This window comes from Ischnura elegans, chromosome 9 (assembly GCF_921293095.1).
Source record: "Ischnura elegans chromosome 9, ioIscEleg1.1, whole genome shotgun sequence".
Taxonomy (NCBI): Eukaryota; Metazoa; Arthropoda; class Insecta; order Odonata; family Coenagrionidae; genus Ischnura; species Ischnura elegans.
The window spans coordinates 81,493,853-81,515,461 of record NC_060254.1 but is presented as its reverse complement, the minus strand read 5'-3'; the positions used below and the strand labels follow the sequence as shown (position 1 = coordinate 81,515,461).

The 21,609-nt window shown below is 38.7% G+C and overlaps 1 protein-coding gene across 3 annotated transcripts in view; it reads right to left on the bottom strand.

Moving 5' to 3' along the window:
• Window positions 1-825: 825 nt before the first annotated feature.
• Window positions 826-21,609, bottom strand: part of LOC124165115 (nuclear pore complex protein Nup214) — a 41,799-nt gene continuing 21,015 nt past the window's right edge. Inside the window, exons 10-20 of one of the 3 annotated variants that reach the window (XM_046542412.1) lie at window positions 20,580-20,744; window positions 18,140-18,330; window positions 13,589-13,795; window positions 12,441-12,656; window positions 10,597-10,907; window positions 8,077-10,303; window positions 6,982-7,106; window positions 5,739-5,843; window positions 5,099-5,233; window positions 3,814-4,015; window positions 826-1,384 (exon numbers count right to left, since the gene is read on the bottom strand). In XM_046542412.1, coding sequence (XP_046398368.1) covers window positions 1,357-1,384; window positions 3,814-4,015; window positions 5,099-5,233; window positions 5,739-5,843; window positions 6,982-7,106; window positions 8,077-10,303; window positions 10,597-10,907; window positions 12,441-12,656; window positions 13,589-13,795; window positions 18,140-18,330; window positions 20,580-20,744 — 3,912 coding nt within the window. In that variant the 3' untranslated portion in view covers window positions 826-1,356. The remainder of the gene's footprint in view (window positions 1,385-3,813; window positions 4,016-5,098; window positions 5,234-5,738; window positions 5,844-6,981; window positions 7,107-8,076; window positions 10,304-10,596; window positions 10,908-12,440; window positions 12,657-13,588; window positions 13,796-18,139; window positions 18,331-20,579; window positions 20,745-21,609) is intronic. The other 2 variants (XM_046542413.1, XM_046542414.1) reach the window with 2 other exon arrangements.

Here is a 21,609-nt window from a genome sequence, read left to right as displayed (position 1 = left end):
AATTTGTCTTCTGTTAATTGGATATCCAAGGGGGGTCTATAGCCTCCTCATCTCTGGATCCTCCAAGCAGTGGGCTAACCTACCAGTAGAAGTGTGGGTCTGAACAAAATTTCCATTTTAACTAGTGAAAATTCGATATCCAAGGGGTGCAAATTTGCCTGTGTAATTTTCTTCATAAAATTTAATTCCAAGATGAAATGTATTGAATCGTGAATAACAAACAGGTTGTTAGCAAAGAAAAATAATGCCTTGAGTTTATGCCAACCATGAGTTTGGTGGTCACAACAGGCTATGAAAGCCTAGGGGGAGACACATATGTAGCCAGGGATATGCTATGACTACAATGACATCATTAGCGAGCTTACAAAACTTAACAATTGACCGGAGGAAATAGACAAACAGATATGATAAAAAATTTTATTTACTGTTCCAATTTCAAGCATGGCAATTGCAAATGAGCGGGATACATGCTATTCTCGAACTCAAAATTTGCACAAATACATAACAAACTTTTTTTGGCAGGAGTTAATTCCCAAATTCTCCATACAAACGACAGAATGTTGTGATTGATGTCATGGTTTCTGGGTTTCAACCATGATTTTTGATTTCATCGTTTTGACATCAAAATATGTTGTGGAAACCATGAAACTACCTATTACATATTGCAGAAGACTTCGCAAGAGCAAGTCAATGATTGATTTTCTAACTGGGAGAAGTACTTTGTTTCCCAACAAACTCCCTCCAATTGAGTGTTACTCACCCGTTCTGACAGCATGTGAAATTTGGAAGCAATGATTTTTCCGAATTAATTTCACAAATGCCAAGTTTTATCACAAAATTACTTTTTAATGCAACATTTATTACAAAAGATAAATTAAAAATGTTCACCCAATCACTTGCACATTCATGATACATTTGCATGCAAACAGGCGCATATTCCTATGCCTGAATCCGTTACACAAAAAACACTTTATAACACACATGTTAACAAATAAGGAGACAGCTTTGCATCAAAATCAACAAAAACTCACGTCACTTTTGAAGAAATCAAAGTTAAGTGCAAATATAACATGATGCATATGATAGACATTTAAATAACCTAAATGAAGATATGGGGCCCATGGCCCACTCTCACAGATATTAGAAAAAAGGTGCATACATCATTCTATCAATTTCAACCTCTCAAAAAAGATACTCCAATTTTAAGAACTCAAAATCAGATAAAAAATATTCATCAACTTTCCATAAGATGGGTATCATTAACAGTCGGTTCTCACTAATTTCAAATAATATGTTCATCGACAAGCATAACCTACACACTGGATGTCAATAAGTCTGTCAACACATCACAGAAAATCACCTCCAGCTTGTAAAAGAACTCCCACTGAAAGAAAAATAAAATAAATTAATTCATTAGTTAACAAGATTAAAAGGAAAGGATGTACTTACCAAATATTACTAACGAAAAAACAGACGATATCCAGAATATTTGATAAAAGAAACAAAATTCAAGAAAAGCTAATTACCCATGCCTAAGGTTTATTTACAGTAACAAATTGAATTAATACCATCTGACTAGCAGTGGCAACCAGCCTAATCCACAGCCAGATTAACTCTGCTGCACTGCTGGCCATTGCCTTGTTGCCTATGGTTATGGTGCTGTTGCATGTCATAGCGTTGACCTGTTGCTGGTTGCCAGAGTTTCGCAAAGGATAACCACTGCAGTGGGGAGACAGGAATTTCCATATAAGGGCATACAAGCGCCGCACATGTGTAAGAGATGCACCACTATTTTGAGAATCGAAGTTAAAGAAAAAAATTTTGCTGCATTTTTTAATCCTATCGAGCGCCCTTGCAGACGTATGCTTGGCCTTTCGACAGTTATCAAAATTTCCTATTTCGAAACAAAAAATATACACAGCATTTTTCAGCTCAATTTACACGATATGTATGGCACTCTAAGATAAGTAGTAGGTATTCACTTGTAGTCTTAACCTTATGATGCTTACTAGGGATGGTCAGATCGGATACCTCCGATCCAAATATCCACGGATAATGCCCTTCTCCTTATACTACGGATCCAAATTCCTCGAAGAAATTGAACCTACATCCAAAATTTTAAATCAATGCTTTCGTGAATGCAACGTCCCATATGAAGGAGTAGAAAGAGTTCCAATCCTCTCTTCGCATACGCCGTTGCTCTACAATGCTTGTCCTACTCACAAACAATTTTGTTTCAAAGCTCACGTAGGAGTATTGCAAGCATGGAAAATTTTAAGGCAAAACACGACAGGCACAGAGCATGAACCTTCCCAAGAGACTGAACAACAATCGGGGGGGAATCTCAGTCTCTCTGGGATATTGTCCTGCCGCATTCTTCTGCCGAGAAACTGAAACGAATATTCCTGTTTACATATATTTCCACGTAATTTAATCGCGTTTATTAAATACAGTTTTTTACAACAATTCCCAAAAGAAACGTTCATATGAACTTCGTTATTTCGAACCTCCAGTTTTTCTGCCATGCGAACTTCGTAATAATGAGAGTCTACAGAAATTCATCACCAAACTCCCACCCTAGCAAATACTCCATAGTTTCAAAAACCAGTTACAAGCAGTATATCATGCCTACGATATTAATCCATCATGATGCCCTCAAGTTAATGAGAAATTCAAGAGAGAGGTCAAGGACGAGTGAAAAGTTTGATTTCGCCATTTTCCGGAAAAAACTCCGCTACAGATCATGTCATACCAGCCACCTCCCGTCACCACTTCTCACAAAAACTATCCACTTTCCACTACTTAATTAACCGGCTACTGGACATCCCCCTTTCCATGAACAATTTCGAAAAAGAACTGAATACTATTAAATTTTTAGCAAAAAGGAATGGCTATTCAGACGATTTGGTGGAAAAACTGCTCAAGAAAAAACAATATATAAGAACCAACAGCATGTTATACCATAACAAAGAAGAAAACAGTGAGTTAAAATGGTGTAAACTACTGTATTACGGGTGGCTGACTGAAAAACTATCCAGTGTCTTCCCCAAAGAATTTAGACCAGCGTTTTACAACCATGCAAACTTAAGGAATCTCCTTAACAGAACAAAAGATAAAGTGAAGAAGTTGGAAGGCAACGGGATATAAAAAACTCAAGTGTAATGATTGTGACGCAGAGTATGTGGGGTAGAAGGGTAGGGCGTTCCTGACCAGAACAGAAGAGCACAAAATGTGTTCAAGCACGGGGAATTTACAGTAATCCCACTTTGCAAAGCACCTGTGGGAAGAGGGACATCATAGTGACTTCGAACCGGACATTCTACACAAAGTCAAGAAGGGGAGGAAGATGGATGTCCTGGAGGAGTTGGAGATAAAAAGAAATTTGAGTTTGGGACATGTCCTTAATGACATCGTCTTCCTGAGAAACTCACCTCTCATTACCACTGCACTTAACCTTAACAATTTACCCCTCTCCAAACCGACCCATTCCCCCGGCCCAGGAACCCTACCTGCCTCTCCTAGCGTGGGCTTAGTCACGCTTCCCAACCATTCCCTCACCAACCCTCCCACTCCTCCCCAATTTTCCCCCCCTGTATAACCCTCTCCCTCCACCCCTGCCAGAATTGGGTATATATTGGATTGTAGATATTACAAAGAGTGTACTTGATAATGACGCCTCAGCGTCAAAATGCATCGTACGAATAAATTTTCCGGTGAAAAGTTACCAAGGTTGTACATTTTCATTTCAACATGGATTTTCACAAAGTTAAAGCCGAATCAATTGAATTCAGAGAGGGAACCCATACTCCATACCCAAAACTTGAAGATCCACCGGCACCACTGGAGCTTGCCCCACCTCCAAACGCTGGTGGTGGCTGCGCTTGCGATGCTCCAAATGGACTGGTGGAACCGCCACTCTGTGCCAAGTTACCAAATGTAAGGGTTGGAGCAGAGGCCAGGTTTTCAAATGTTGATGTCGAAGCTGACCCTCCACTTCCAAAAATACTGCCAGAAGCTGCAATTATGTTACAGAATTTCACTGATGATAATTTAAGGTCATTGATTACAATTAGTTTAATTAATTTCACTGATGATAATCAGATACCCAAACACAAAAAATAAATGAAATATGAACAATTCGTATCTATTTCTTGACCACCATTTTCAAATACTTAAATATTACCTGGAGATTCAGTTCAATTACATTAGAATTTGAGTTAAGTAGCCATGATGAACAATCCATAAAATAACATTCTACTCCAAACATTGTTTGCCCTGAACATGCTAAAAAAACTTGCAAAAAATTCTGAAATAACTGATAATTTTATATACTTTGACCAAATCTCCATACAATGGCACATAAAATTTATGGAATGGACTAGTGTGTCAGAGTATGGGCCATTTTAATGTTGCAAAAAATTTGGTGGCCAATATAAAAATTAGAAAAGCCAAGAATATGTACTAAGAACTTGATCGCACTAAGCTTGAAATATAATGCTAGTTCAACCGTTTTCAAGAGGGATTCTAATATTATCACATAAGTAGACTTATTAACTTCTCAATGTGCCAGTGCCTGACATCGTCATGGTACTTTCATCTTTTTCAGTAGTATGCTTGGAAGGATTGTAAAATGTCAATCGTTAGTACTGTTATAGGTCTCAAAAGTTACTTTTATTACTGTATTATATTAGTTTTCATTTATATAGTCTTCCAATGAATTCTACCTTTTTAAAGCACTGTAATCCTGAAATCATTCACTTTCACAAATTCCATGTGATTTCAGCCTTCAAAATGTTTATTTACAAAGGTATAAATATTTTTATACTTCCTTTCAACTTGTTACTGAATTCAATGTGTAAACAATATTTTAAATAATGTGCATTTTTGTAATGATCAATGTTTTTTATACCTAATAATAATTTGTGAGTGGATTATTTTTTTTCTTGTCTCAAATTTTGACCTTTTATAATTTTAATTGATCAATTTTGTGTGAATGCATGTGGCTACCTTTCATTTTTACTTTGATTTCAAAGGGTTCACAAAGCACTAGTAAAGATGACTAAAAATCCAGATATGTACATAGTGTGTTGGCACTAACCTGCAGCAGCTGGAGAGGCCCCAAAAACATGACTGCCAAATGCAGGAGGGCTTCCAAATGTAGCTGCACCTCCAAAACTGGGACTTGTGCTACCTGAGGCCATTGCACCAAACACAGGTGACCCACCAAATCCACCTGGAAATAATGTGACCACACAATTGACTTGAACAATCCTAACTCAACACACACCAGATGCCAAAACATCTTGGAGCAATTTGAAAAATACACTTGCAATATTCCACTTCGTGATTTCATTTTGTACCTTGAAGGCGATATAGTAACATAGAAACCTATGATGAAATAAAATTAAATGATAGAGGAAAATTGCAAGTGCTTATTTCAATATGGAAAAATTCTACTCCAACAGATTTGGATCTTCGGATTTTAATCTTGGAGCGAATATCAACTATATATCGCAACGTTAGAGATGTAAACCTTTTATAATAGAAGCTGAATACATTGGTGATAGAAAGAATAAAAGAAGTGACCGGTTAAGGGGACTGATTGTTTCTCATATTATAAATTCCAGAAAATATTTTCTCAGAGCATTGGCTAATTGTAGAAAATATTTTGCATAGGCTTTTGAAGACACCCTTCTTTGTATTCAACCATGAGAAGCCCAAAGCTAGAAAATACAAACCTGGCTTAGCCTGAAAGGAAGAAGTAGGAGATCCAAAGCCAGCCTGAGCCACCGATCCAAAGATGGAGCCACCGCTCGCACCAAAAGTACTTGTGGATGATGTGGCTGCAACAACACAGTGAAATTGAAACTGTGAACTATCTGAATACTCAGGGACTACATGCATGCAGGCCAAAGCTATCTACATTTAGAAATATTTACTTCATAGGCTTTTAAAGCTAACTATTCCCAATGCATCAGGTTTGATAAATTTATATTTTGAGAATTTTATTTTAAATGCATGAGATATTAGTCGAGCAAAAAGCAATTAACTTATACATTATTAAGATGGGCACGTTCTGCATGCAATCACATTTTCTACAAACAAATAGCAGCCTTAAATCATGAACCTGTCAGCATAAATTGGCAAGAAGAGAGGGGTTCGTAGAAATAACAGCATCGAAGGGAAGGATGCAAATGTCACAGAAACTAAGCGTCAACCCTAAACTCTGATTCCCAATTCATTCACATTTTCATACCTGACTGTCTACTTCAAACAATCATTGTTGTTTGGCATGTGTTTGAGGTATGATACAGTAGTGGATGAATATGGATACCAAGCAGAATGCACAATGAAATCATGTGGAGTTCCCTGGGAGCTTTTGCAAGATTAATCCACCAGCTACATATTTTGTTGTTTTGTAATGCTACACAACAATCTATTTTCCGCCTATCCTGCAATTCCAGCACGCTCATTCCCATTTTCTTGTTCTGCATATCCCATAAATTACTCACCTGATCCATAGCTGGTTTAATGTAATGCGTAGTTTTCTGATGTTTGTGAATTGACAACAAAATATCAATATAGGCCACGCATGCCACTTAAGCTCATTTCTGGCTCTTGCCTGCTTGGGACAATTCCTAATTAGTACATTAAGGTAGCAATTCCATTACATATACAAAACAATTCATTGAACATATGAAAACTTCAAATCTACTGAGCTCCATACACACTTCCTACACCATCAGGACCAAGCATGATTCAGTGCAATTAATCTGGGTATGTTTGTTGCACTTCTTGCACGATTCAGCACAGGTAAGACTAGAACAGTCTCATAAAAATTTTGCATAAGTATATTTTAGAGGCATTGTAACATAATTGGGGAGCGGGAGGAGAGCTCATCATTTTTGAAGTCGGAAAATAAGGGACACCCTCACGTCCATTCTTTTTTTTTTTTTTATAATCCAAGTCTACATAACTTACCTGGACTTTGAAACAAATTCCCACCGGAGGTGCCAGAGGAAGGAGAAGGAGATCCAAAGACAGAGGGAGACCCAGCACTCTGTCCAAAAACTGATCCACCAAGGGAGAATCCTGTTCCCCCACTGCTAAGTAAAGGGGGATAACGAATGTTTACATGATATACGTAATTGAACAACCTATGGTCGTTTAACAGTTGAAAGGAAACAGATTAACAGATTCCCCAAGGCTGCACTCTTTGCTGGGCAAAAAGGTGAGGGAGGGGGGGGGGGGAATTTGGAAGGATGATCAAAGAAAAAGACAATAATATAAAACTAGGAAAATCACGCTCACACTCACGCACCAAGCGGATTTGCTCCGAGGAACAAATGTCTGCATGGGTCTCAATCACACACACACTCAGGTTTGTGAAGCTTCCACTTATGCCAGTGACCCACTCACACCAAAGAAAAAGACAAAAAATACAAAGCTAGGAAAATCACGCTCATACTCACACACACACACAGGTTCGTGAAGCTCTTGCTTACGACAGTGACCATCAAACACAGATAATATTTAGTAATTGGGAAATATGATGAGGCAGGATGTGCTAAATATCGAAAATCCAAAGAATATAGCCAAATTTAAGAATAATTCATCAGATTTGAATAAAAACTGAGCTTATGGAGAACAGAAAAGGAAAACAAAATTATTATATTCTAGTAAACAAATGCAGCGATGCTTATCATTGTTTGAACACCAGCCACAGATTGTTTCATTAACAAAATCAACAAATTTATTCCAATTTTTCTCCAAATATTATTACTGAATATGGTTTTCCCATTTTTCCATGGAGACAAATCCATCCTGATACACACAACATAATAGGTACATGCATTTACACTCCTATTTAATGGACTTCCATTGATAATTATCCTACTGTAAAGAAAAGTAAATATCTAATAGGGGAAGAATGAATGGTATCAGTCAGCAGGGAAGTTACGCCAAGCATTCATTATCAAAAAATGTCTGTGTTGCTTCGCAATAACATTCAGAATAGAAATGACAGCCCAAACTAAATTGTAATATAGAAATACATATGTTTTAATATGAACTGACCTCAAACTCTGCCCAAAAGCTGGTTTTGACCCAAATCCACTAGATCCAAAGACAGACGATGTAGATGAAGCTGGCTGTCCAAACACTGAAGTGCTTCCAAATGCTGGCACACTTGTGGATGCTGGAGTGGCTGAAGGAGAACTTCCAAAGAAGGATGGTGTAGCAGCATCCTGCTTAATAGGTTGTCCAAATAAGCCCATGGATGGGGAACCCTCAGCTGGCTTCCCAAACAGATTATTAGTGCTTTGACTACTACCACTGCTGGACCCAAACACACTGCCACTTCCACTGACAGCAAAAGGATTCTGAGCTGGCTGAGTCTGTTGTGCCGTGGGCATAGACTGGCCCAAAATATTCGCCAATCCTTGCCCAAAGTCGGACGTGGCTGATGTCGATGGTGCACCTGAAACTGGCTGCGAGCTGGGTGTTGTTGTGCCGGGTGGGGAAACTGATGCCAATCCTTTGAGTGGAGTTTCTTTCTGCCCTTCGCTTGTTGACAAGTTGACCACAGCTTCTGCAGATGGTGGTTTGGCTGTTTCATCTTTTGTGGGTAGGGCAAAGGAGAAGGATGTGAATGAGCTCCCTTCCGCAGGCTTTGGTGCTTCTGAAGTGACCTTGCCAAAGGTACTGCCACTACTGCTACCCAGGTTGGCAACAATGGTGCCAAGAGACGTTAAGGGATTAGAGGTGCTGCTTATGGCAGAGGTGGTCTCTGGCAGGGGGATGATTGGCAATGATTTAGATACAGCTTCAGTAGGAGTAACTGATGAAACTGGCAACTGTGGAGTAGAAGCCACTGAAGGTGGAGTTTCAACAACTGGTGTGGACACTGGAATGGAGACAGGTGTAGGAGGAGAGGTTGGTACTCCAAACACCAATGGTTTGGCCCCAAATGATTCACTATCACCTTCGCCCAACTTGAAACTGAAATCAGTGAAGAGGTTTCTGGTCACAGGAGGCTTCTCCTGAGGCCTTTCTTTGACGGTGCCCTTCTCGATTTTGTTTTCTGGGGTTATATCTTCATAAATGGGGCTCTGGACCAATGCAGGAGATGGAGCACTAGCAGCAGTGACTGAAACAGCAGGAGTTGAAACAGCAGGTGCTGCAACAGCTTCAGTGGTTTTTCCTGGAGGGACCAGTGCTTGACCAAAGGATGAACCAAACTGAAAGGTTGTGGGAAATTTTTCCGGCATCACCTGCTTCACCTTTTCACTGCTACCAAGGGGAGATTGGACATCGGTTACAGCCACTTTATCAGGCTTAGTTTCTTCTGATTTCTGAGCACTATCTTTTGCAATGTCTACACTCTCTTTGCTTGCACTTACAGGAATCCCTTCTGTGACAAGCTTTGAAGTAGGTTTACTTGCACTGGAACCGAGAGCGCTTCCACCAAAAACGAAGAGAGGTTCATCTTTTGTTGATGGTGATGATGTAGAACCACTCTTAGCACCAAATAACGGCATCGGCAACGTAAATGAAGACTGGGTGGCCGGCTTGGGAGTCAGAGAGAAAGATGGCTTTGCACCGCTAGAGAAATTCAAAGAGAATGCAGGGGCAGTTGCTGATGTGCTCGGAGTAGTGGTAGCAGGGGTGGCTAGAGGAGGAACAACAGGTTTCCCTGAAGATATTCCTCCAGGCTTGGAAGATGACCCAATACTGAAACCTCCAGATGCAGAGAAAGCCCATGAACTGCTTTCTGAGCTAGTTGCAGCAGGCAAAGTTGACCCTCCTCCACTAAAGAAAGATGTTGACTGCATTGTCAATTGTGGTGTGGTATTACTTGACGTTCCACTAGGCAATGATGTTGTAGCTAAAGATAGAGGAGCAGCAGGCACAGTGGAAGGAAATCCTTTGCCAAAAAGGTTCTTTGATGGAACTGATGAGCTTTTTACATTTGCTGCTGATGATGCGGCAGTAGCAGGAGGCACACTTACACCAGTCACTATTGAGGGTGAAGACTGTGTAGGGCCAGAAATGGGAGCCAGAGTCTTGGTTGGCTTTGATCCAGGATCCAATATAGTGGACTTGCTCTCCTCACTCTTGGGCATGGAAAATACAGGCAACTGATGGCCCTGAGCTTCACTGCTAAAAGCAGATGGAGCCACTGAAGGCCCTTTAAAAGTTGAGATAGAAGCTTGAGTGCTGGGAAAATCAGAAGGATTTGAGATAATTCTGGGTTGAGAAACATCCTTTTTAACAGGTGTTGATGTAGCCTTTGGTGGTTTTGCTGAAAATAAAACAGCTGCAATCAAAACAAAATCCAAGGAAACTAAACAGCAAAAAATTTCAATTTGCCTTAGCAGCAACTTACTATGGGACTCTCAGACTTAACAATTGGCAGTTTTACACAAGGTGAGGTCCCAAAATATTTGCTTCTCTTCTTTTGGCTCGTAAATATGATGAATATTTTAATCTTGCTCTCAAGAACCAAAAATGTGCTCATATTCCAAGATAAAGGTGAGAGGCAATAGTGATCAACACACATGTATTCATTTTCAAAGCCAGGTCACAACTCCTCACCTATTGGGGTAACCTCTGAGTCAAGCCTTGAAGAAAGAGGACTTTCCTTCTGGGCTGGTGATTTAGAGTCCGTCAGCTTAGAGGGCAGCGGCAAAAGGTTTACAGATGAAATTCCTCGAGGGGATGGTATGACTCGAGTCATTGGCTTATGTGACAAAAGGCTGCATAGCTGTGAAACCTGCCGAGAAGGCATTTTCTTGGGAATGAGAGGGTTCCTGCATCCAGACTGCTCTGAGAGTTTGCCCTTCAGCCTTAAGTCACCCAACTGCATAGCAAGTAGTGACTCAGCCATACTGGAAAGGTCTTGTTCACTATTAAGACAGAAAGTACAATGTTACATTCATAACTCAGTTGAAATGATAAGAGGATACATCACTCCTACTTGACTGGTTTTATTTTCTAACCAATTACTTGTTACAACTATTACTACTGTCTTGAAATTGTCAGAATGTACAATGTGGACCCTTGCCAACATTTAAATTAAACTAATAAAAATAAAACTTACCTCCATCTAAACATAATCAGATTCAAAGCAACTTGAAAAATTATTTCCCATTTATCGATCCTGAAACATCAAGAATGAGACGCTTTCTCACCTGAAGAATTAGATATTAGATTTGGCCAATGTCGAAATGATTTTTTTTGCATTGAAGCTCAGAGGAGAGCCGAATATCTGACGACCCGTCTGCTAATAAGGAGAACCCCTTCTCCTCCTATCCTTTCTGTTCCTTCCTCCCCTTCCCCCAACTGCTAGCGCTTCATGCTTTCAAATAACCATACGAGTCTATGGATGTCTATAAACGAATCGAATCGCGCAGTTGGCACCATTGACGGCCACCGTGGTCACCAGGGTGCCCATTTCAATTCGGCCCGGCGGTGCACTGTCTACGGTGTGAAATACATGCAGTGCTACATTGAGGCCGCTCTCAGATGAAACGACTTTTTTCGCCAGCCACCGTTCACGTCACGATGCTGTGAAATTCAGGCTGCTTTCAGACGCGACGACACTCTGCTATGATGTGGGCCGTGCCGTGAACGGCAGAATTAATAGTCAACAGAATTGTTTCATTAGACCCACACTCAAGGTTTCCCTGCAACAAGTTATCCAATAATGCTGTCTAATGCGTCGTGGTGAGTCACCGGAAGTACTGCTCGGTGTTGAAGCGCTGGGCGCATGAGCTTGTATTTCCGCTCTTCCGCGGCTACGTTAAATTTCTTTCAGCACATTTTTAATTCAAAATATCTAATTCTTCAGGTGAGAAAGCGCCTCATTCTAAATATTTCATGATTTATACATGGAAATCGAGGAGAGAGGCTGTGATAAATTTAACGGCAAATTCTGGTGGAGAAACCACTACAGTGCGCAATATTACGTGGATGCATTATGCACAACACTAAACGAGCCGATCGACCTTGGAATCGTAATGAGATAGAGCAAATGAACATCAGCAACATTGAACAATGAAGGCTTAGGCTTTAATAAATTATGACTCATTAGGGGTGATTTTTTTGCTAATTCACCTTCAATTGCAAAAAAACGAAATTTCATTTTTATTCACTGATTTTGCATTATTTTGTGATATTTCACAATATCGCATCTCGCAAATTTCACGGACCTCTAGCTATTACCAATTTCAAGGTCTCACAGGAATTAAAAAGCTGAAAATCCCAATTAAGGTGGCCATTTTTTTCCTCTCAAATGATGACCTGATGTCACTGGTAGAAAATTTGGAAGGTCTTTTAACTTTAACTGTTCCCACAGAAAAAATATTCTTTATTTAGATCTCAAGATCAAATAATGCATTAAAAGTAATGTATTAGAATGATTTCAGAGTAGACCTTACCCACTGCCAGCCATTTCATTATTTGCAGATGGACCTCTATTAGCACTTTGGAAGCCGGCAAGAGAAGCAAATGAGTTGCCATTTAACTCCCAATTCACTCTGTTACGCACTTTCATTTCCAGCTCATCCAATCTTGCGCCATGCTTTTCAAGGATTTGCTGCTGACTTAATATGGTTTGATACACAAACTCAAGGGATGGCATGTGTATCTCTCTCCTAGGGAAAAAGAGAAGCAAAATGGTAATTAGAAGAATTTCGTAAATTAATACATACCAACCATTCACAGCGATAGTTCCCATTTAAAGTAACCCTATCAACACCTGAAGAGCTCAGGTTTTAGTTAGAAAACAGGGAAATTAAGCTCTACAGCCTCAAAAATTCAATATGGAAAAAAACTCTAATATTATACGGCCATTTAAGAAAAGACTCAAATGGCAGCATAATAATTGAGTCTTTTCTTTCCTTTTGCAGCATATGTTTTTGTTAAATCCTTACAAGAGATTAGAAATTGAAACCTGTATTTTGGACAATCTCAAGTCCTGTAACAGAAAGGAGGTAAATGCTTTGACTTCAGATCTTATGAAAGGTAACTTAATGCCTCAAATAGACTACATATAAAAATGGTCTATTTGAAGTATTAAGTTATCATTACACTGGTGCGTCTCTTGCACGAGGTTACACAGTATCTCGTAGTGTCAGTCATCATGTCATCACTGAAGTCAAATTCAAGAAATAAAAGAGAAGAGAGTCACCAGTGATTTAGGAATGACTTAGCACTTTCAGATTAAATTAATAAAAAGGTGTCCGGTGTTTGGATCAGAAGGGAAAGAGCCGAGAGAAAGAGTATTTCCTATGTACTGAAAAGTCATATTCTGGAACAAACAGTTGTAAATAAAGAGAAAATCATAGAGCATGGATTATTGACTTGGATTAGAATAATGTCTTTTAAGGCAACATTCACTTCTAAAAAAAGAAGTGTGAAACAGAATCGCAAACACATTTCACTTAATATTCCTTTATCATCCATTCAAAACATCAACATTTATAGGTTACTGCAAATCCTAAGCTGATTTCAAAATAATGAATTTTGGCAAAGAGGCCTTTCAACTATCTACACCCAAATTTCAAACTCTGAGTGATGTTCATACTTTTCAAATTGGCCACTATCCATCCCCCATGCTCTCTGTTTTCGCTTCTTCTTACTGCATGCTTCCTGGAATGTTGCCCACTGATTATCCAAGCTGGAGTCAAGTTGCTGCAATTGGGAGTCAAGGTAGTGCACTCGGTTCCCGATGCCCACCATGTGCTTCTTAATGACAGGATCAAGTTCCTGCACCATTGCAAGATGCAAATAACTGAAAAACATTAAAAAATAGTCAAAATTAGAAGTAGGTTTAAAAAATATCTATGATAAAGCGATTAAAACATGTAGTGACCCAGTTTTTAAATAATGAATTATTAAGCAATTAAGGGAAATTTATCAGGCAAGTTCGTTTCGGGAAATGCTGTGTTGGTAACATTTTCTGCTCAACATTTAACTCCTCCAACTGGGAGCGTGTTCAAGAATATCAAGAATCTAATGAGAGGGAAACAATCTCGTCCCGATCTTATATAGGATTAGTTATCCGATTGTTGACCCGATTTGAATTTCCCACAGAAGAAGATAGCTGTTTGGGCATTAGATTGGGCCAGGAACCCTTCCCATATGCATGCATCCCCTACAAGTGGGTGAAGTGGATAGTATTAAGGAATAGGTTTCACTGCTAAGTATAGGTGCAGTCAAGGAAAGAAACAGAAATGCAGTTGATTTTTCACAGGACCAAATAAATAAAGTGTATATTTTCACAGAGTACATGTATGCAACACAGCAGATTGAGTCTTGCTTTGATAATCTTGAAATAAGTGCAGTAAAGTAAAAAAAAGCACATACCCCAGCTTAACCTGGATCCGCCCAATGTAACAAAAATGTCACACCCTGCATCGCTCCACTGTAATGGCTCTTGCATCGTTCGGGCATGGTATATTGTTGTGTTTTATACCTTATAAGAAAGAGGAAGCTAAGTGCTTCAATTCGAAGTAAGAATTGTCAAGTGAGAGTGAAAACGTATCCTTTAAGTACCCCTGGTACTTAGGTGCCTTCCCTAGACACTAAAAATGGACATTCGCTTTGTGTAAATATTTAATTTTTTCATTAACTATAAGCGCTACAGCGACAATTTTTGGTATGTATCAACATAATGATACAATATTATTAATAATATATTAATATGTTTAGTATTGCTTTCCATTTCTGTAATATACTCTGATAAATGTTACTGTGACATAAATGTCACATTGGGCGGATCCCTATGCAAATCTTCAAAGTTTCGAATTTTATGCTCTAGTTGGAATTTATTGCATTTTCAACGTTTTTTCCTTCGTATTCGCGCCAAAATATTTATTATTTATCAATTAATCGATAAATTTGCATTTATTAACTTTTATTCGGGTAATTACTTTTGAATTAAAATTTTTAATATTAGGGATATCGATAGCTCAGAGATATTACACTGTGGGAAGCCAAATAGCTTCCGGAAAACGAAGACTTTGACGAAGTATAATCAATATACCTTGAGCCATCAGAAGCAGCAATTGTCACTGATGAGGACATTGCAGATGACCAGGCTGGTGGACTTGTGGAAAATTTAACGGGATGACAACTTCGGGCAAGAGTGGAGCTTCTTTTGCAGCTTGATAATGATAATACTAATGAATTTCAAGAGAAGTCCGGAAGAATTTCGGTACCAGTTACACGTAAGGCAAAGGATTCGAAGTCAACGAAGCGTACATCACTTCTCCAATAGAAAAGGTAAAAGTAGAAGCAGCCAATTGGCGACGGGAAGATCTTTTTGTAAGATAAAGGTTATTCCCGAAACAGATCTTTCTGAATTGAGGGAAAAATCATGCGTAGAAATTTTTGAAATGGTTTTTTTCGGATGACATTTTTTTCTCACAGCAGAAGCAGATAATTATACTACGTTTTTTGTTTTTTCATCTCCTAGTATCAGTATAGAGGAGATGAAAATATTCATAGGAATTTTACTGTTATGGGGTTGTAACAAGGTTCCATTCAAGCATGCTCCTGGGAAGATTCTGGGGATGTTTAAAACTCAATGCTTGCCGTAGCCAAGCAATGGAATAGGTTTCTTGTGATAAGTAAATATGTTCACTGTGCAGACAATACGATGTCCGACATAATATACAAATTGTGGGAGCTTCACCGTTGATCACTAAATTGAAAGAACGTTTCAGGGGGATTTTTCCCACTGAGAAAACTCTCTTTTGGCATGAGTATGATTGCGTATTTTGGTATCCATCCTTGCATGCAATTCATTCGGTGGAAGACAATCAGTTTTGGTGGTGGAATAATTTTCCTTGGCTTTTGGATGTAGCTGTTCACGATTTGAAGCTGTTCACAAGCAAAATCTGGTCCTTGCATGTCACAATTAGGCGTGTAATAGTGCAAACATAACTGACCATACATCGATGAAAAGCCAAGTATAGCCGCCGTACTACTTCATTTTCAACAGAGGCAGACAGTGAAATATGTTACGATGCTAATGATCAATTAGTCTCTGTTTTACTATAACAAAAGATGGCGTCGCCGTGCTGGAGAACATTGCGCTTCCGTCAAATGCACTGCATGCGATGCATGTAATAAGAACAAATATTGCTTTACGACTTACCACTCAAAATGGTACATATACGCAGGCATTGACCTCTAAATCAATCTTTAGTTTATTTGAAACAAATTGATTCAAATTTCATTCAATTTTATACTGTATTACACTCTTATGTGTTGTGAGAATATTTTTCAAACATGTATATTTATTCTATGTATTTTCCAAATTTGAGAAATGCATTTTCAACTGTTTTACTTATTAGACATGTAAAAATATTATTTAAATGTATCTTCAACAAATCCATTGATTGTGTCAATTCAAGGTTCTGTAATTTCATAACACTCCTGTCGAAAACTTTACATAAATTTAAAATAATTTTTCTTGACGTGTATTTGACAAGTTTATAATATAAACATTATAAATTAAAATATACCCTACATTTGTGAAATAACATAGAAAAAATCCAGAAAATTTGTCTATCTAAAAACTATCTAAAATCTAAAAACATTACAATTAACATCGAAAAATTTATGAATCGCGGGCAATGGAATTCTGAAAATTATTGCTAAATTTTTAAACAATTTACTTTAAATTTAAACAAAAGCTTGAAAATAGTGTACGTAATTAAAAATATGTTTTTACAGTATTTTTTATCATTTAAATGAACAGTGCAGCTCAAATGTGAAAAATATTTGCTTTTTCTGGGGAAATATTACTTTGCACCAAAAGACAACAGATCCGCCCAATGTGACATTTATGTCACAGCCTGTATCTCGGAAACTACACAACCGATCAACATAATATTTTCAGAATGTAGTAAAAATGAGACCATTACCATTCCCCTAGAATATGAATTATTAATCTCAAAAAAATATTTTGGGCGGATCCAGGTTAAAAGACACAATTTGTGATGTACCAACATTTAAAAACAATTAGAGCAAAGAGAATTTGGAGAGGTTACATCTTAGATGGGTGGAGGCCTTCCTATTCTTTGTGAACCTCTGGGGGCTAGTAAGGAAATGTGCCCAAAAGAAAAGGAGGGTCTCCCCTAAGCACTTGATGGAGTCAAATTGAGTCTCCAAATTCCCTTCCATCATCGGCTTCAATCCTGACTCAAGTTTTGATGAAATTGAATCATCTTCAGGAACTTAAGAAGTTACAGTGTCATTGAGGCCTTTTCATTTCCACTGAAGAAATAAATTATGCTCCGGTGCCTGCGATGACTGACCAGGAGACATCACCAAAGTGATGTTCGGGATCTGGATGCAGATGTTATTTTCTGAAACTATACGTGAAACACATAAAAACATCCAAGAGGTGGGGTATTATGTAGATGTGGATGTCTCCTTGTGAATACAGTAATTCCTCAATGTACAAACAAGATTAGTAAGTTGAAAATCCTAAGTAAGGCATCGAAAAGTGTAGTTATCCTGCAGAATGCAACAGTGCATTATAATTTTGCATTGACTCACGATGGTGACGAACTGATCTTGTTGCCCGTGTGATGCCACTGTAGCGGAATTAATTTTGCTGCCTTGGGAAGGAAAAATGCACCAAATTCTGAACACTTCCTGACTTCACCTCAGTTTAATTGATATTTCGTTTAGACTTTATCCAAAAAGCTAGTTGCTCTACGCCACACCTCGTTACATCAGCTGAACTCAAAGGCCAATTTTGAAATTTCAGGCATACTTTTATTTTTTTCATGTTCATATCTCTGAAAGTTTGGAAGTCACATGTTCACAAGTAGAGGAATTACTGCAAAAGGTAACTAGTTTATGCAGTGTTTCAACAGAATGGGTTTAAGGAAACATAGTGACAGATACACTGAGTTGCATGCTCCACAAAAGTCGACTGACCCAGGTTTCGATATGTACACAATGTCATTTACAAAGGTGTACATGTCGAAACTTTGGTCAAGTTAACTTTTGTAGAACATACAACTCAGTGTATCTTTGATTACGTTTCCTGTCACCAAGTTCCACCAAATATCGCCATCGAGCCTTAAGTTGAAGAATGGGTTTAAATGAAACATACCGAGGGTTTTTTGAGTACAAATGTCTTGATCTTGCTTCTTCAACCCATGCAAATGCTTCCATGAGTAAAGTCCTCAATGCATATATCTCCACCCTCGTATTCCCATGTGTAGCATCACTGAGCTCACCAAGGAAGTTCTCCAGTGCTTCAACCTTCACTCTAAGATTCTTCTTCTCATCAGCTGTACCTATCTGAAATGGAAATAAGAAGAGACACACTTCAGTTTCAGCTAAGCTAACAATAATTAATGCAAAACTGATTGAACTTAAATAAAATACATATTACTCAGACATACTGATGGTTCATGTCAAATTTTCATTAATTCTAATGAGATTTTTCCCTTATCAGCAGCCCCTCATGCCAGAGGATACTTCGTATCAATCTTTTTTAGAGAGGGAAATCCAATTGTACATTGTCATGAAATATTCAAGTAAATATCATTAACATGCAATGGATCCCAGATTTTTTTAAAGCAGTAGCATGAACAATTTTAATTTTCCATTGATTGACCTATAATACCAACTGAGCCAAGCCTCGCAGTGCGAGACCGTGCTCCTTGATCACGGATACACGTTGCGCAGCAGTTGCCACCTGGGCAACTTGTGCAAGACTCGACTACGTGGCGTGGTACTTGACAATGTAGTTTCCGACGTCGAGCAGCAGTTTTCAAGCATTCGCGCAAACCAATTTCCTATATCCATGATGACGCAGCCACGGATGTGTGGTTTTCGAAAACAGGCCTTACATGGAGCATTAATAACAAGAGTACAACCACGTTATCGCCGTTAAAAAGATCACAAACTGGCAAAGAAAGCTCTCAATTAGTTTGGGAAGCACTCTTTAACCCTTTTACTGCCAGCCCATTTCAGGTGGGATATGCGAAGACTGCCAAGACTATTTTTCGGAATTTGCAACATTTCATATTTTAAAAATTTCCAGCTACTTTATTTTATTTAATTCATCTATATTTTTTCCAAAGACTAAAGATATATTTACGTCTTGTAACCATAGATAAATTATGGGGATTTACCTAAATTACACCCTTTGAAAAGGCCACAATCACAAAAAAAAGTCAAATAAGTCGGACCAATAAATCGGCCCCTGGAAGTTTTCGCTCAACAAGCGAGGGCCGATATGTCTGCCAGGTGGCAGTAAAAGGGTTATATAAAAGAATAACTGCATAGATAATAATAGATTGTTTGTTTTACGTAAATCATGAACATTACATGACATTTGAGTGAACGTTTGGATTATCCGTGTTTTTCGATTATTCCGCAGCTTCTCCCCATCATTAGCCTGGAGTAATCGGGAGTGTACTGTAATTAAAAAGATCGTACATTCACCTGACAATACGGAAGGAACAACAAATATTAACCTACAAAGGTTATAAAACTTTGTAAGGTTCACTGTTATTTAATTATGGGCACAACCCGGGTTTCGTAACTTGGTTACATCGTCAGGTGACTGATCTTGCATGCATCATACATTTATACACAAAGTACACAAGTGACAGTGAGGACATCTATCGGAAAGGAAAAGGACTGGTTGAAAGGGCGGGGGTGAGGGTTAAACACGGAATGGAATAGTGAGAGGGGGGGGGGGGGGTAAGGGGGAAAGGGGCAGCCTTGATTTGGGACGAGGGTTTTTCCTGTGAGGATCTGACCAGCCAGGGGAGGGCGGGGTTAAAGTGGGTGAGGAGACGAGAGCTAAAGAAGGTGGCGGCGGTGGATGTAACCAAGTTACGAAACCCGGGTAGTGCCCATAATTAAATAACAGTGAACCTTACAAAGTTTTATTTCCTTACTTCCAGTACGGAAAGGTTTCACAAAGTAAAGCCTGAAGTTATTAGTTATACTACGAAGGTTATTTCGGAAATAGGCTATGACCCTCTTTTTTTTCTTGTCAATGAGCGATAGAGGGCGTCACAAATGGCGCATAGACGGGCTGCTGTTAAAATTTCATAGGTGTTGGAAACAAATATCTATCTCATGCGAAGATAATAGTTACTATTCACTATTAACCACAAAATTCTCAGATTAAATTCATCCATAAAAATTTTCAAGATGCTATTTGATTGGATTTTCTAAAATGACAGGAATTTCTTTAGCGCTAAGATCATTGATATTCAACTTTTAACAATGAGAAGTTTAGGGTCCTATGATTTTTTAACAATCTTTCACAGCGCAAAATAAATAAGAATGAGCATTTTTTTTAAATTCCATCTTAAATAGCCACCGAAAGCGTTAAACAAGGCCAATAAAGACAGAAAAAGGGTGGTGGAAACAAAAGCAAACATTTTTTTGTGACTTTTTCAAAAGGTTTGAAATTACGAAACTGGATCTTACAAAGTGTCCATTTTCCGGTTCTGCTGACTTCATATAACCAAGAGTTTACCGTATTAAGAAAAAATACAAAATATCTTATGATATTTTAGACTAACCATGACATTAAACTTCTGATGACGCTGCTTTAGCTGCAACAGTTCCATCGTGAACAGAGCTGTCTCTCTTGCAATGGCTTTGAAGATAGCTGCATCAGGTACAGTGGGTACAGATGGAGAAGGCAATGGTGCTGGAGCCAAAGGAGGTTGAGCTGCAGCCTGTGCCTAGAAAATTACATCAGTAAATTAGGCATTGACTTTTGTTAGGGAGTGAGCATCTAGTGCAAAGGATATTTTGAACGAATTCAAATATAAACAGGCATTACATGGTTAAAAAAGAGTGACATATGGGTGTATGCCGTGTGTCATAATGGAGAATGCCCCGATGTTTCGCGACCGACTGCTGGTCACTTCTTCAAGGGAACGATGCTGGGATTTGGTTTTTGCTGCCTTTTTTATTTCAGGTGTGAGGGTTGTGCAGAGAGTGTGAGGAGTGGGGACTGGAGGGGGAAGGTAACGAAATGTTGCGGATGACTGGGTTCCAAGTACTGCTGATTCTTAATCCGGTATCTCTGTTATAGTTGGTAGAACAACTATACAGCAAAATTTCGTTATCTTCCCCCTCTAGTCCTCACTCCTCACACCCTCCGCCTACCCCTCCCACCTGAAATATAAAAAAGGCAAGAAAAAAACAAATCCCAGCATCATTCCCTTGAAGAAGTGACCAGCAGTCGGTCGCGAAACGTCGGGGCAATCTCCATTACGACACGTGGCATACACCCGTATGTCACTCTCTTTTAATCACCATGATCCGCGATAGGCATAGAATCAAGAAAAGGCATTACATGTTAGAACACATTTCAATTATACAAAAAAAGTTTTCCCGCAGCATCAAGAGGATGCATAAGCAGTTAATTAGTATATCTTTTTCATGACATAATATGAGAATGAAACATTCAATAATCATGAAATCTTCAGGGTTTATAGTGTCAACATTTGTCAACATTTACCAAAAACCTCTGATGAAAAAATTTTACCTCCGAGAAAACACTGAGGTAAAAATTTCAAGATTAAGTTACAGGTAAAGTCT